Source organism: Microchirus variegatus, assembly GCF_963457635.1.
Source record: "Microchirus variegatus genome assembly, chromosome: 6".
NCBI lineage: Eukaryota > Metazoa > Chordata > Actinopteri > Pleuronectiformes > Soleidae > Microchirus > Microchirus variegatus.
The window spans coordinates 15024836-15040635 of NC_139807.1; the positions used below are offsets into that span (position 1 = coordinate 15024836).

At 40.4% G+C, this 15800-nt stretch overlaps 2 protein-coding genes and 1 long non-coding RNA gene across 4 annotated transcripts; all 3 read left to right on the plus strand.

The window, feature by feature from the left end:
* Positions 1-2908: 2908 nt before the first annotated feature.
* On the plus strand, positions 2909-8510 carry prps1b (phosphoribosyl pyrophosphate synthetase 1B). 2 transcript variants are annotated; one of them, XM_083891524.1, is made up of 7 exons: positions 2909-3230; positions 4110-4299; positions 5018-5116; positions 5304-5428; positions 6920-7093; positions 7192-7351; positions 7466-8510. In XM_083891524.1, exons 1-7 carry the CDS (start codon positions 3109-3111, stop codon positions 7556-7558), a joined length of 963 nt encoding a protein of 320 aa, XP_083747650.1. In that variant the 5' UTR covers positions 2909-3108; the 3' UTR covers positions 7559-8510. The 2 variants fall into 2 exon arrangements, with proteins under 2 accessions (XP_083747650.1, XP_083747651.1); XM_083891525.1 differs by having other exon boundaries at positions 4110-4293.
* Positions 8511-9579: 1069 nt separating this feature from the next.
* LOC310928972 (solute carrier family 25 member 53-like) lies at positions 9580-10461 on the plus strand (the record flags this gene model as incomplete). Its single annotated transcript, XM_083891646.1, has 1 exon — positions 9580-10461. One exon carries the CDS (start codon positions 9580-9582, stop codon positions 10459-10461), a length of 882 nt encoding a protein of 293 aa, XP_083747772.1.
* Positions 10462-11557: 1096 nt separating this feature from the next.
* LOC310928667 lies at positions 11558-13742 on the plus strand. The gene is made up of 3 exons (XR_014592866.1): positions 11558-11666; positions 12539-12656; positions 13323-13742. It is a non-coding gene; the product is annotated as an uncharacterized lncRNA (long non-coding RNA).
* The last annotated feature ends 2058 nt before the right edge of the window (positions 13743-15800 follow it).

Sequence of the window (15800 nt, forward strand, 5' to 3'; positions counted from 1 at the left end):
ATACAAAGTAGCAGCTTCAGGTTCATATACAGTAATATTGTGCATGCGAGCTCATTGTCGTCACCCTGCCATGACTTCCAGTGTCACTTAAATAACACAATACAATCATGATTATTATTAGTAAATAAATACCTGTGTTTTTTTAAACATGTCAAATGTCTCTGAAAAAGGTGGATAATGTTAAATTAGCTGTGCTGTTCTACTATTCTTACCTCTCTTAGACACGGTCCCTTGGTGTGACAGTTAGTCTGTTCAGCATGTTTTTCTGAGGTCCTTATCTCTGCAAAAACAAAAAAAGAGAAGGTTTTTTTAGGCAATGACAACACAAACATATGTTTCCTATGCACCTGGAGTAAAGATAAGATCCCACTACATGCTGTTAGAATATTATTTCCAAAATATTCAAAGTTTACTGTACATCTTCCCTATTAAAATCCATTGAAAACTTAGTTCCACAAACTTAAACATAGAAACATAATTCATGCTTGTGTTCAGCTCAATTAGGAGATTATTCAAAATTTTGGAATATGTCATACTTTCTGAAATATTGAACAATTTCTCATTCAAATTAATTAAAAAAAACATGCACTCATTTTCTTCCAAATACTTCATTCAAATTCCCCAAACATTCACAAAAAAAGGAGCTTTCATTCATCAACTTTCATGACCTGTGCAGATATTTCACAGTCACAGTTAAAATGCATGTGTGTATTGCACGGAAGGTTCTCCGTGATGGAGGGTAAAAATGTTCAGTTTGGGGATTCTGGCCTCGCAAAACCAACCTGAAGATACTTTTCAACACGCCTGTCAAGGCCAATGAGGGGCAGTGTTTAAAGAGAGCAAGGTCCTGCTGAGGGATTATAGATCTACACACCAGTCTTTTCTGAGACACACCCTTCAAAAAACGCACCACTAGGGGATGACAGTCAGAGACAGCTGACAGACACACTTTTATTGCTGAGAAGAACACCTGAAGAAAGGTCAAAATCTCCACCACTGAGCTCTGACAGGAAGAGATGTGCCTCTCCGCATGAGCTAGAAAGAAAGGGTCACTCCAAATAATTATAAGGTCTCCATAATAAACAGTTATTTATTTATTTCTTAATTTTACAGATTTGGAAACAAACCCAGCTCGCACGATAGAGATTACGTTTTGATGCACCTGCATCTGTGGACGGGTTACGAATAAGTGATGTCCTCCTCACAGAGCATTGGGGTCAGGGTGGATGAATGTTGAATACTTTGTTGAAGGAATCAGCAGAGGGATAACAGTTATTGAGAACTTTGCATTACGAAGATAAAGGACAGTTAGTACATCATGTATTTATTTAACTTTGATTGTCAGAAGTTGTGGGAGGCTGAATTGCAGTAGCGATAGAGAGAATACAGTATGATTCTGACAGAAGAAATGCAGTTTGGATACTTTGGGAAGTTTAGGACACCATCAGTTTCATCTATCAAACGAGAGACAGACTAAATAATACGTGTCCATCCATTTACTGCGAAATAGAGATCTGTTTCCAAAACGGATGGATGTGCAGTTGGGAACACAGTGAGGTGAAAAATTGTGTTTTTATAGCAGCAATGCCAATGGGGTTTCCACTGATAAATGGCAGCAAAGAAGAACATCAATCCCACCAATTGTTTTGGGTGCTTTTCTGCAGACACGGTACCAGAAAGTATGGCCTGTAGTCCTGCTGTCTTCTGCTACTGTAGCTCTGTTTATGTAGTGGGATTTCCTTTTCCAGACATAATCAACATGTCATTTGTTGATGGTTTTAACTGCTTTTGGGCACAGAGTAACTCCACTCAGCCATCCGTCTAATCTTTGCATGTATCCATGTTTTTTTGTTGTTTTTCTTTACAAATGTTCAGTTATTTATATTTGATAATGTGTACACCCACATATTTTACTGTGGACTTGTTGGGAGTACTATATGGTGCCACCAGATGGCAGCCATGTATAGCCAATAGCAGTTCTTCTCTTTTTGTCATACTAAAACCTAACTAAAGCCATTTGAACTTGCTCAATATTGTGAAGAATCTCTCTCTCTCCAAAGCCACAGAGCTCTAAAGCTTTGAAGATAAAAGGATGTACCATGCATGTACCATGTTGCCTGATAGAAATCATTTATATGATTAATATAATATTAGATTGTGCACGAGTCGTATTGATCTGCCTTTCAAAAATCATGATAGACAGAGATAGTACTTCCTTAAGTTGGTTCAGAAATATCTTGTTAGTTGTTGTTGAGGTGTGTCATTGGTCACTAGTTATGCAATAGTTTTGAGTCTTTGAGATAAGAATGATCATGTCTTGTCTCATAGTTTGTGGCAATCATAGTTTTTCTTGGGAATCTCAAATGAAAGTAACTATATGTGTTACCACAAGTGTTTATAGGAAGCTGTAGGTCCATCTGGGCCTGGAACGCTGTCAGGCCTCAGGCCCTCGATTGCGTTTTAGTTCTATTTTCATGCGAGATCTCCTCCCTTAAGACTTCTGTGTCATCTGGCGAGAAACAAGGACAATGCAGATTGCTGCGCGTGAAGGCTCTCAATCTTTAATCTGTGAGAAAATGGATTTTCTCGAGTTAAATTGAAGGCTTTTTTTCATCTGTCATCTAAGAGGCTTCTCCACTTCTGGAAGAATACAGATCGTTACACAGAAGGAGGTTTCGTGAGCTGTTACCTTTGAGTTAGAACATCCCTCGCCATCAGTTACTAGTAGTGTCTCTAAATTAAGTTTCACACAGACTCAGGTAGCGCGCCACATCACCGCCACCTTTGCTTCACACAGCCCTGGCTGGCGCGCAAATGCGCTTCTCCTTTTGGCTCCTCTAACCGGAACTACGTCATCACGGCCAAACGTAAGTGAAAGCGTGCGCGCTCTGCTGCTCCGTCCGTGGAGGGAAGCGGCACGCGTGATGCGCGTGTGACATAATGGTGGAAAAGACGAGTAGAGAGCACACTTCATCTCTGTCCTGCTAGCTCGTCAGCTGTCGAAGCCTGTTCTAGCTGTTGTTGTGTGACTCTTCCGGCCCGCGGACTCGACAGCTGCTCGTCATAAGCTGCCGGCTCGGACTGAACGACGCCCTGGACCGCAACAAAATGCCGAATATCAAAATATTCAGCGGCAGCTCACATCCGGACCTGTCTCAGAAAATAGCAGACCGCCTGGGTCTCGAGCTCGGGAAGGTGGTCACAAAAAAATTCAGCAACCAAGAGACTTGGTGAGTTGTTGTTGTTATTGTGGTGTTTTGTTTTTGTTTGGGCTTTTTTTTACCGCTTCACACAATCAGTGGCCTATCCTGTGCAAGTGTTGCTGCCTAGCGACGCGTATTTAGGTGGAACAAAAAAAAAACGTGGTGTCATGGTGATAGTCGTGTCGGGTACTCACCTGAACGTGTAACTAACCAATGTGCTAATCCTGAACCTGATCAACTGCCATTTTAATGTCGATTCGAATCTGATATTGAGGTTGACATTTTGTGACGTCCCTCTTTTTGGCCAGCTTAGTATGGAGTGAGACAACGGGTCTCAAACTGAACTAACAAACTCAGGATTCTCAAATTAAAGGTGGCTCGATATCGCTTTTTTCTTGTCCGTTACCGATATTACGACCTTGAGTAGATACCGATACCAATATCCGTCTCATACAATCTCTTACTGCTTTTTGACCAACTAAGCTGTTAATTTGCCCTGTTAAGTTTACCTCCAAGTCACAACCAACCATTTCGACAACATAGTACTGAATGCACTAAACGCATTATTAACACATATTTAAGGTTCTACAATAATTTTTCTATGTTAAAACCAGTGATTATAGCCAATATGTGATGTAATTAGGGGTGGCTCAATACTATGTTTTGTGTTCATACACCAATATCACAACCTTTAATTTCCACTGATTTTTTTTCATATATAACATATATATAATATAGTGTCTCTGATGCTCGCTCTAATATGTCTTGCGTTAACCCTTGTGCGGATCTCACTGACAGGGCACACAAGCCACTGTTTACTCCGTCTCATCAATCTCTCGCCTGCCACTGTGTGTAAGCTCCATGTCACTAAGTGCTGTTTGTGTTGGCTCCTTGGTCCTCCTGCAGTGTCGAAATAGGCGAAAGTGTGCGGGGAGAAGATGTCTACATTGTCCAGAGTGGCTGCGGAGAAATTAATGACAATTTAATGGAGCTGTTGATAATGATCAACGCCTGCAAGATCGCCTCGGCGTCCAGAGTCACAGCTGTCATCCCCTGCTTCCCGTACGCCCGGCAAGACAAGAAGGACAAGGTGGGGGTGAGGGATATCTGTCTAATACTTCTGTCATGCCATTTGCCATTCAGCATCATGACAAGAAGCCTGCAGCCATGTTGATCGACTAAGCATATTTGCTTGGTTACTCTTTTTTTTGTTTGTTTTTCCTTCCCCTCATCTTATATGCTTTGCTGAATCGCCTGCAGTTCCCTATGTATTCTTTCCTGTCTCACTATTATTTGAGTTTCAGTAGTATTGCATGAAACATTCTCTGCATGTTCAACTACAGAGAACACAGACCTCTGCCAAGGTGGTTTCCCACAGTGTCAGTACACTCCCTAATCTGACAAGGTCAACAATTGTTAAAAAATACAATTTTGATCCATGTCGGAATTGCCACATTAATCTTGCCATTTCTCTTCTTTGGGACACACATTACATTCCGAGAATTTTTTATCCAAATACAAAAAAAACATAGCCAAAACTTCTTGGCAGAGGTAATTAACTAATAGAACTGTGACATCTTTTGACATTGTGATCTTTATCTTTTAAACAGTGTGAACTGTAATGTTTTAAAAATCAGACCTCAAACATTTATTATATTTATTTAATGTGCTTATCATTAAATCATATCAAAGGTCTCAAACAAGTCTTATAGTTTTACTTTATTAAGCTATCAGTGAAGTATTATTTTTAGAGATGGACCGTGCTTGCCAGTTCACTTATTCCATGTGACTGAAGGGATCTGTTTTCATTCCAGAGTCGTGCCCCTATCTCAGCCAAGTTGGTGGCCAACATGTTGTCGGTGTCAGGTGCTGACCATATCATCACAATGGATTTGCATGCCTCACAGATACAGGTGAGCAACACACAAGTGAAACCTAAACAGAAGTCCATCTGATTCACAGTCTGTCTTTTGCTGTATATTTTCCATATAAATTGTCCCTGATTTTAGAGAACTTGACCTCACCTAGCTTAACTTTTATATTCAACCTTCAATTCCTTCCAGCAGGTCTGTATACCTGTTGTTTTTCTTCTTCCTCTAGGGATTCTTTGATATTCCAGTTGATAACTTGTATGCAGAGCCAGCTGTGTTGAAATGGATCAAGGAGAACATCGCTGAGTGGAAAAATTGTACCATTGTCTCACCTGACGCAGGAGGAGCTAAGAGGTATTTATGCCAGGATGTAGTGCTAAAAACACGTTTGAGAGCAGCAAGAGTTTTTGTTGGGGGTTCCCGTGGGTCCTTGAAGTCCTTAAAAGTCCCATGAAAGTCGTGATGGCAAGATGAAACTTCATGTAGCATTGAAGCTTTCCATCCATTTGGTTCACCCATGGGCCCTAGCTTCATTTGCTCTACTGTGCCATCAAGTGGACAATAAATGTAAAACGGGCTGTCTGATTATAATGACACCTTACCAAGTGGCTCTGGTGTGTGAGGCTTTGAACTGAATAAATGAATGCCAAGATATAACTTAAGAACTTAATGATATGGTGTCTGTTTTTATGACACAATGGCGGGGTCAAAAGGGAAAGTAGAAACACATTCTGGATTTTTACTTAACTTTTCCACAGTGCTGGTTTCTTTTGGTTGATTTCACTGCCCCTCATATTTCGATTTGCACACCAAATCCGTGAACAATTTCCTGAATCAGTCTAGTGGTAACGCCAGCTCACGAGGTGTTGAACATCACCAGATCAACACCAGCATTGATACGCACGTCGCAAAAATCTTCCTGGATTACTCGACACACGCTTCGAGTACATCACTACTTGAACGTTTGCCCTAAGTAGACATGAAAGTGCTTGAATTTCGTGCAAACTTAATTTAATTTCCTCACCATCGTTTGTTGCGACATCACCTACTGTCTCATACGCCCTGAATTGCTTGATGTACGTAGACTAGGCCTACGCAGAACAAACGTCGAGTTGTAATTACTAGCGGTGTCGTGGACACTGTCCACCAATGATGTGAGATTCCATGCGGAACAATGAGTGAATAATGTTAAGCAAGAGAGTGCGAATGACGTGATGCCTGGGAAAAGGCATATTTCAACATCAATGGCTCACCAAAGAACATTACAAAGATTGGCTTGCCAAAGATCCCAAGGACAATCACTTGGCCAGAGGCAGAGCATGCTGGAAATCAATAAAACTTACAAATCTTACAAGTTGCCCTCCCATTTTAAGCCGTGTCAACACATTCGGTCTGGAATTTGTCATGGAAAGTCCTTGAAAAGTCATTGAATTCGATGTCAACCGAGGTGTGGGAACCCTGGTATTTAGTTATGTTAACATACGTCACACACGCTGCCACTCCCTGTTCCTCGCTCGTCAACTCGAGCAATACAAGCACACGCACACTCAAATGTACCTCATGCACTGGTGCACTCATGTTCATCTATAGAGTTTTGGAGTCATGTTTTTGGTCATAACGCAGAGCACTACCAGAAGGTCATACCATAAGTGTTCTACCATCGCGCATAGCTTACCCTCACCGTATCTCCAACATACTAAAAACCATCAGTACATTTACTTTAGATTGCACCCGTGTTGACTTAACTTATCTCTGTCCGGGCTCTTAATTCGACATGCGCTACTACACTTTAATACGCTGTGATTTACAGACCAGCACTAACTCATCGACACTTTCCCCTTGCAGGGTCACCTCAATAGCAGACCGGCTGAATGTGGACTTCGCTCTTATTCACAAAGAGAGGAAAAAAGCAAATGAGGTCGACCGCATGGTTCTTGTTGGAGATGTGAAAGATCGGGTTGCCATTCTCGTGGATGACATGGCTGACACGTGCGGCACGATCTGCCATGCTGCTGACAAGTGAGCCCCTTTCATTTGTTCTCCTTTGGGTCCTTTGTCCTTGGATATGATCAGTAATGTGGGGATCTGTAATGACTTCTGCCGTTTCCTGCCCTCAGACTAATCTCCGCTGGTGCCACAAAGGTGTATGCCATCCTCACACATGGCATCTTCTCTGGCCCGGCTATCTCACGCATCAACAACGCCTGCTTTGAAGCTGTGGTGGTCACCAATACAATCCCTCAGGAGGAGAAGATGAGACACTGTCCCAAAATACAGGTCGGGATGCAGATATTAAACAATGATGAATCAGATGTTCCGTGATCCATATACTCTTTATTGTTCTGTCAGTAGTGGTATTAATCTTCACGTTCCTGTCTTCTTTGCCTTCAGGTTATTGACATCTCCATGATCCTCGCCGAAGCCATCCGTAGAACTCACAACGGAGAATCTGTGTCGTACCTGTTCAGCCACGTCCCCTTGTAACACATGGCGTTTTTGCCCGTCAACTTGTGTGCTGTTACACCAAAAAAGAGAAGAGGGCGCTCCCCCAACCTCAACACCAACACCATTAGCTAAGATGTTTAGCTAAGTAAAAAAAAAAAAAAAAATGAACTGTCGTGTCTGTTACTAATGCTCATTTGAGTTTCCTTCACCCTTGAGCAGTGTCCCTTTTTACGTCTGGGGCACCAAAATAATGGCAAGCTACTATATTTATTGTGCGTGGATTTAAAAGAAAAAAAAGGAGTTTATTCTCAAAGAACTTTGCCCGCCTATCATAACATTAACAAACAGAGATTCTCCCGGCCATTTCACCTCTGTGTGAGACTTTTCTGTCAGAGTGGAAGTGGTCAGGAGAAGGATCTGTTGAATTGAGCTGTTACAGTGCTTTTTGCGTTTTGTTACTACACGATCAAGTATACTTTTTCATGTTGCTCTTGTATCCTCTATGTTTTTTGTTGTTTTTTTTGAAAGACGATAATGAAGTGAATGTGTATTGAACTAGTTTAGTGCCACTGAAGCTCCCCTCAGCCAAGAGCGCTCCAACAGTCTGAGATGAAATTACCCTTTTTCCACTCATTTTTCAGGGGCTTTCCTCGTGTTTTGACTGTAGAAGATGTCTCTGGGGTGTTTCTCTCAGCTGTTGTGGTGCCTTCATTGAGTGGGGATTCCCCTGTGTCCGGAGTTTTATTCTGTTCAGTTCTTTCTCTTGAGAAGCTAAGAGATTTTTAGCTTGGGGTCTCTGCAGGCTGGAGCTTCCTTCAGAAATGTTCCCCTGCCTTTTTCTGCCCCTTCTCTTTCTTTTTATATGTTTGCAGGAAGGATTTGTCTCTACTGTGCGTATTTGTGTTTACTTTTTCGGTAGGATGAATGCACCAGTTATGTAATGGTGTGTTCTTAATAAAAAAAGAGAGATATGCATAAAATCTTAAACAAAGTGTGTTGTTATTTTGAAGTGTATTCATACATTGCATTACAATGACCATCTCAATATTTGTTATACAGTTGAAATATGATTGATTGTTTTATTATATATCACATCTGTATAAATATTCAGCGTTTTGTGCAGTCATTAATTCAGTATTGCAGCACATAATTACATTTTGGCGGCATGACTGATGACCTGAAACTGCGTTTGAATCAATTATGTCAGTAATTATCTTAGACCACGTTAATGAACGATGATAAAGAGAATCAGAACTGCCTTTATCTTCATTTAACATTTTGAAAACAGACCATTGACGTATACGACACGCACTGCCTCTCGAGGGTGGGGATGATTGATGGGTCAAACAGCCAATCACAGGACAGTTAACTCATGACGTCGCCTGCCTTGACCAATGGCTATTGTACTAGCGGGCCAACAACACACAGTCAGCCGGCGGATTTATGCACCCTTAGAATTTGGTAGTTTTATTTTCTCATTCGAACAGAGACCGAGTTTTAACGAGTCCACATCAGCTGATCGTTTTAATTTTATTTCCGTGCATTGTTCTGTGGAAACAGCGAGTCTCTGAGTCTCTGTTGCCTTCAATTCCCACCAGTGATCCGAGGAAAATCATTATAAGCCGCTGTACATTTTCCGTTATTGTCACCTGACGTCAAAAAATACTGGGTGAGTCTTTGTTTTGAATGTTTACAGTCCTATAAGATTATTTAGTTGCGGTAGTACAATATATACGTCTTTATTTTCAGGGTGTTTTTTATTATTATTTAAATCATTATTCTAAAATCAAATAGTAATACCAAATGAAATGACAACAATAGTAATGGATCATCTTGATTAAGTGTTAAAACAATAGCATACACATCACCCACAGTCATGACAAATCAATGTGTCAAATTCATAGGAGCATTATAAACCAAAAGACAATGATGCAGCAGAGTGTTTTTGTTTTAGTTTCCTCCATGTGGTAGATGTCATTTTCAGTTTCACAGTGACACTGCTGAGTCACTGCAAGCTTATAATGGCGTGTGATGTGCTCATTTCTACACCTAGCTCTACTATGACAGAAGGTCCTGACCATAAACGAGATGAAGAGGGCCTCGGGCACTCAGTGGTTCGCTTCCAGAGCTACTTGCATGGCGGGACATCCAGCCTGCTCTCCACCATCCCCACCCTCATAGTGTTCCCTGTATACAAGACGGTTTTCCGTCAACAAATCCACAACAACCCGGTGCATCAGGCAGTGGGACAGCTCTGCAAAGAGGGACCTGTTAAGCTCTACCGGGGAGTTGCCCCACCTTTATTGATGAGGACTCTGAATGGCACCCTGCTCTTTGGTCTACAGGACACAATCCTTTGCCAACTCTTGTCGTCATCCCGAAACAACATCTCCCCTTCTGCTCTGCCTGCTCTGGCTGGGTTTGCTGCAGGTATTGTAGAAGGTGTGGCGTTCACCCCCTTTGAGCGTGTGCAAAATGTGTTGCAGAATAGCCAGAATGACCGTCATCTACCTTCAATGAAGAGCGTTCTCCTCAGACTGAAGGCACAGAGTCTGGCCTCAGGGTACTACAGAGCATTCCTGCCCATCACAGCCCGCAATGCCCTCGGCAGCTCACTCTACTTTGGCCTGAAGGGGCCTGTGTGTGCCGTTGTGGCAGCAGAGGGACTTTCTCCAATGGCCTCCTCCTTTGTGTCAGGGGCACTGACCTCCATGGTGATCAGCTTGACTCTGTACCCGCTCTCTGTGTTGGTGGCAAATATGCAGGCCCAGGTAGGAGGAGAGGTGCCAGGGGTCATGACTTGTTGGAGGCAGCTGTGGAGGTCACGAGACAGAAGTGTGGCTATGCTTTACAGGGGGGGCTCCCTCGTCATTTTGAGGTCGTGCATCACGTGGGGAATCACGACTGCCATGTATGACAGACAGAAGAAACAGTCAGGCTGAAGAAAGGCAGAGAAACACTTGAAGCTTTCAAATTGTCTGGCTGAAAATAGTCTCTTTTGCTCTGAAATCATCCCCAAAGTACCCAACCCCATTTCCTCCGTATGCAGCTATCTCAACCAGTTAAATGACTTTGGCCAAGATAATGATCCATCATCTGCAGAATAAGATCAAAGTATCACTGCCATGACTTGAGGCCCAGTCTCTGACGAGTGGTTATTCTGAGCCAAAGTTTTTAGTGTACTCGAAATGTATTTTTGGTGCTGGTGAATCATATTTACCTTCCGTTTTCAGTTTCTTAAAGTCCGTCTATTTGTCATAAGAGGTACATCAGCCTGTGAATGACGTCTTATGATGATGTCACACTTTGGGATGCAGATTTTGTTGGATGATTATTTACAAAGCACAGAGGGTATTATGGTTTAGGTGAAGTATGGGAAAAGTAAGAGTCTCCATTTCTGGGGCTGGGTTACATACACAGGATTATCTGCTGTGGTGCTTAATTTTTGCCTATCAGTCTCTTGAGATAAATTCAGGAAAGGAAAATACTTCATTACTTGAGTTCCCATTTAAAATAAATGATATGAATGAATGTGTTCAAAGTGTTCAAAGTCATGGTTTACTTTAGTTTATTTATTATTATTTTATTCAAATAAAATAGGACTCAGGGATTAACACTGTTATTATATATCTGTCAGCATGTTGGGCCTTTCTCTGTGATGTTCTACATGTTGTCAACTGTATGTTAGATTAACTAAAGCACTGTCATCCTCTCTATCAACACTCCAGTACCAACTGTGCATTAATAAACTCATGTTATTATCATTCACTGAAGCCATTTCTGTTGTGCATTTGCCGTTCAATCAATTTTTTGACTACTACTGTCATATGATAACCACTCCACTAGATGGTACTGCTTAGTAAATAAAAAAACATGATATCAGCCGTGTTCACTACAATGGAAGCTTTGAACACTTGGGCAAGGGTGTACAGTGATGCAGCCGCCTCCCTGAGACGTCACACATCAAACATGTCCAATTGAAATCCTTTCTGAGGCCTCTGAGAACCAATGAGAGAAAGGACCAGTGTTTGTGTTGGTGAGCAGAAGGGCGTGTTGACTTTACTTAAGCTGTTGGATTCGAACAGATTATACAGACGTTCCTTACCTACCCGAGGACATTCTCACACACATCGAACTCCTGCAACAGGTAAACAAATTCTGCATTGTGGCTTTTTTTGTATCATGCACTCAAAGAACGCACAAATCCAGAGCAAAAATATAACGTATTTAAAGAGTTATTTCGCTTCTTTTTTTTTTGCTTTTTGCAACACTTTTGATAGAGGCAGAAAGAGTGACTGCAATGTTACATTGTGCAGTGGATATTATACCTGATAGTGCTGCATTCCCTCAAAAGGGGCATGGCTTTTTTAAACAAACGTAAGATGACTCTTAACATCTGTCACATCAGTTCTCAGTTCTATGTGCAGTCACCAGTATAGGTGTGGACAGTGTGATAATGTTTACTGTGCACCGACACCAAAACAGTCTACATATTATTAGCAGTATTATAAGCAGAATGCACTGTGCGGAGAATGTGGACGTTAAGACGTTAAGTCTAGTTTTGTGATAAGAATGCTTCGTCCTCTAACTTTAGATTTTCCAATCATGCTATTGCTATTGTGGTGTATATATTTGCCTTTATATGATCACACATAAATGCAAATACATGTGCATACACAGCATATGATAATTTTAATCAGGCCTCTCTTGCAAGTAACAGTACTGTGTAACATGACACCATTAAATGTGATTGTTCATTGTGCAGGCAGCTATGGTTCTACAGTGCCTGTGGTTTCCTGTGACCGAGTTACATAATTCCAACTTTTTTTTTCCACCTTAGGTGTGGCTAAGTTTGTGTGCCTGTATGGACAAGAACACTGCAGACAACATTGTCAGTGATTAAATGATAGTGTGCTCCTGCTCTGTCTTGCATTCTTTCAACATTGACTAATGCACTCCAAGTCAAAATCTGGATTTTGATTTGAATCATAATTTTTACTCTCCCTCTTTTCCCATTAGAACTCTACCACAATGGATGAGGACAAGCCAAAAGTCCCAAAGGAAATAAAATCATTTAAAAAGGAAAGTCTCAAGAAGGCTGACACGAAAGTAAGCAATACACCACCAACCCAAGAAGGTAGGTATTCATGTGGTCAAAGTTTTGCTGTTAACAAAAATCTGTCCTCCACCCTTCAATCCAGGTTTCATCTTTTGCTTATCTCCATGTTCTACATAGTTAGTTCCTCCTTGTCTGTCATTAACAATAACGGCAAACATGTTACTGATTAATGTGAGGTGCACACCTTTCTACTGGAAGCGCATCCTTGCTCCCTAATGAAACTGTTCACAGGAAACAAGCCATACTCTGTATATTTATCACAATATTTAATGTGACTCTTTGTGGGGATTTATGCCACCCACCCTCTGGCACAAATATATCAAAAAGACGTCACTTGATAGAGCAATAACAATGTTTCCCAAATATGCTGGAGTGCACTGCACAATAGCTCAAGTGTCTATTTAATTATTGAGAACTCCAATAAGCCAATAAACAACAATTGAAATTGAATATTGAACCTGAGTGGAAAAGACTCTTGACCATTACCTGGAACTTCTGGCAACATATTCCTCCAGGAAACATTATCCACTATTGATGATTTAGATTATATAATGTGCATTACATTTGGGATTAATGATTGATAAATAAAGAGTGTAATAATCTTAAGAGCTTTGACTTTGTTTTCTTGTCCAGGAAACTTTTCATTTTAACTTTAATGTGTGTCTCTGTCTTGCGATCACACAGATATTGATCGGGAGAAGAAGGAAATGCAAGCGATGCAAGCAAAGAAGTAACCAAATCAAACCATGCCTGCCATCATTTCACCATGATGAATCCTGCTCTGTTCCCGGCTCACACTCCAGCTTAAAATCATATCCATCATCGTCACCCCTCGTCCTGTTTTCCACGCTGCCATGTTTAACTAAATGGTGTTTGGGTTGATGCAATGGGAAAATATGTCTGTCCTAAGTCACTTAAATCAATGAGTGTATTTTTATTGTGCTTTTTGTAATAATATAAAAATTTGATTTAAAAAAAAAAAAAATTATAAAACTATAAATGTAAATTGTCAAAAGAAAAATCCCTGTTAAAAATACCATAAGTATGCCTGGGAGTGGTGCCACTCAAAAAACATTTTTAATAAAATGAATTGCTTAATCTGCATTTGTGTGTATTTTGTTAGACCACCTTGTTTTGCTGAGGCGTATTTGAATAGATTTTTTGAGGACAAATTTGTTTAACATGCGAGACAAAGAAAAAAAAATCTAAAAGGTACATGTAATATTCCTGAGCTCAGTTATTGCAACACTTTTCCCACATTTTTTCCCTCACAGACTTGGTACATAAGAACATTATTGCCTGATATTTTAGCAGTCTCAATAATCCAAACAGCTCTCCATCCACATATGTGTATTATGTTAAGCCTTATGCTATTGTGACATGATATAAGTCACAAGGTTTGAGGGGAAAAAAACAACATATCATTCTCCTCTCATAGTGCATCCCTTATACTAAGGTGTTATTTACACTCTTTCAGTGCTCCAAAGTGCATAATAAGCAAATAAACCACTTAAAATCAGCCTGAGCATGCATATTCTAATGTGCAAGACTATACAAGAGCTACATATAAACATAAACAACTGAATGAATAATATTGCATATAAAGACTCCTGTATTTAAAGCATGTGCAAGACTGCTACAGAAATGGAGGGGATCAGAGGTGTTCCACATTCTAGACAATGAATATGAAAATTAGTTGATGTTGTGAAAAGGAGTTTTAAGTTGCTTTTATATTGCAAGTGATGAAGAGCATCATGTACAGACAAATTCTGTTTGCTATACCCATTCCAAAAAAAGCATCACATGTTCAGGACGTACGCTACGTGTTGATTGCTCAAGGAAGTGAAGATTGTTTTTTTCCACTGCAGGCCTGCTGTTACATGCTCATCTGGTACATGCAGGAACGAGACAGACATATTTGTTTCACTGCATCAACTGGGCATGGTTGAAATGCACTTGCCAGAATTATGCTGAGATATAATTCCCCTCAGTTATAAGTGAGTAAGTGATGATATCTTTGATCCATCTACATAAAGTGATGGTGTATGCAGTTGTCCTTTCTGCCGATCGTTCAGGATCAGACATGTCTGCGAGCTGTGATATCAGAGATTGCAGTACAAGTAGTGAAGGATCCGATGAGGACACATAGTAGGTAGACATAGTATGTTAATGACTTTAAAAGCTATGTGGATTAATAGTGGAAATATGAGATTAATGCTGTACAGCTGCAGTACATGTTTACTTTTAAGCAACCCTCCCTGTTTTATTCCTGCATCGACATTTTGCCGTGTGATTATTGTCATGAATCAAACAGGTTGAACAGGTACTTTTAGTTGCATCACATCTTTGTCTGACATAAACAGAGTAGAACGGGTTACCTTTATTGTATGTACTGTATGTATGTATGTGTCTAGCTACAGTACGGCATCCGGCAAAGGAAGACATTAAAAAAATTCTGAATTTATCATGTGTTAACTGTTTATTTTACCTTCAGGCATCAGGGATAGTGTGCTGTCAAGACGTAAATGTACAGTTAAGACACAGAGATAATAAAATCATGGATCGAGAATGGTCAAAATCAGTGAATGCTCAAGCGAGCACTTTTTGGGTTTGTTTTTTTTAAGAGACAAAATAAGTGCTGCTGCTCTTTTACATTCATGCTGTGACATATGAGTAATTCTTTCCATAATTCGTTTCTTTTACATGACGGTCAACGTGTTCACATGTGTAATTATGTGTTTTATATGTGAGAAATTTAAAAAAAAAACATACTTGGAAAAAGTGAGTGGGAAGTGAAGATACAGATACTACAAGCCTGCTGTTACATGCTCATCGAGCAGCATGCAGGAACTAGAGAGACATATTTGTTTTATTGCATCAGCTTTGGTTGAAATGCACTTGCCAGAATTATGAACAATTATGCTGAGATATATATATATAGATATATCCCTCAGTTATAAGTGTGACTGTCTGAGATAAAATAATATTAACAATAATAATAACAACAATTACTTAGTGATATTGTTGATCATCTGCATAAAGTCATGGTGTATGCAAGTAGTTGTCCTCTCTGCCGGTCGTTCAGGATCAGACATGTCTGCGTGCTGTGATGATGATGCCAGAGATTGCAGCACAAGTAGTAGAAGGATCAGATGAGAACAC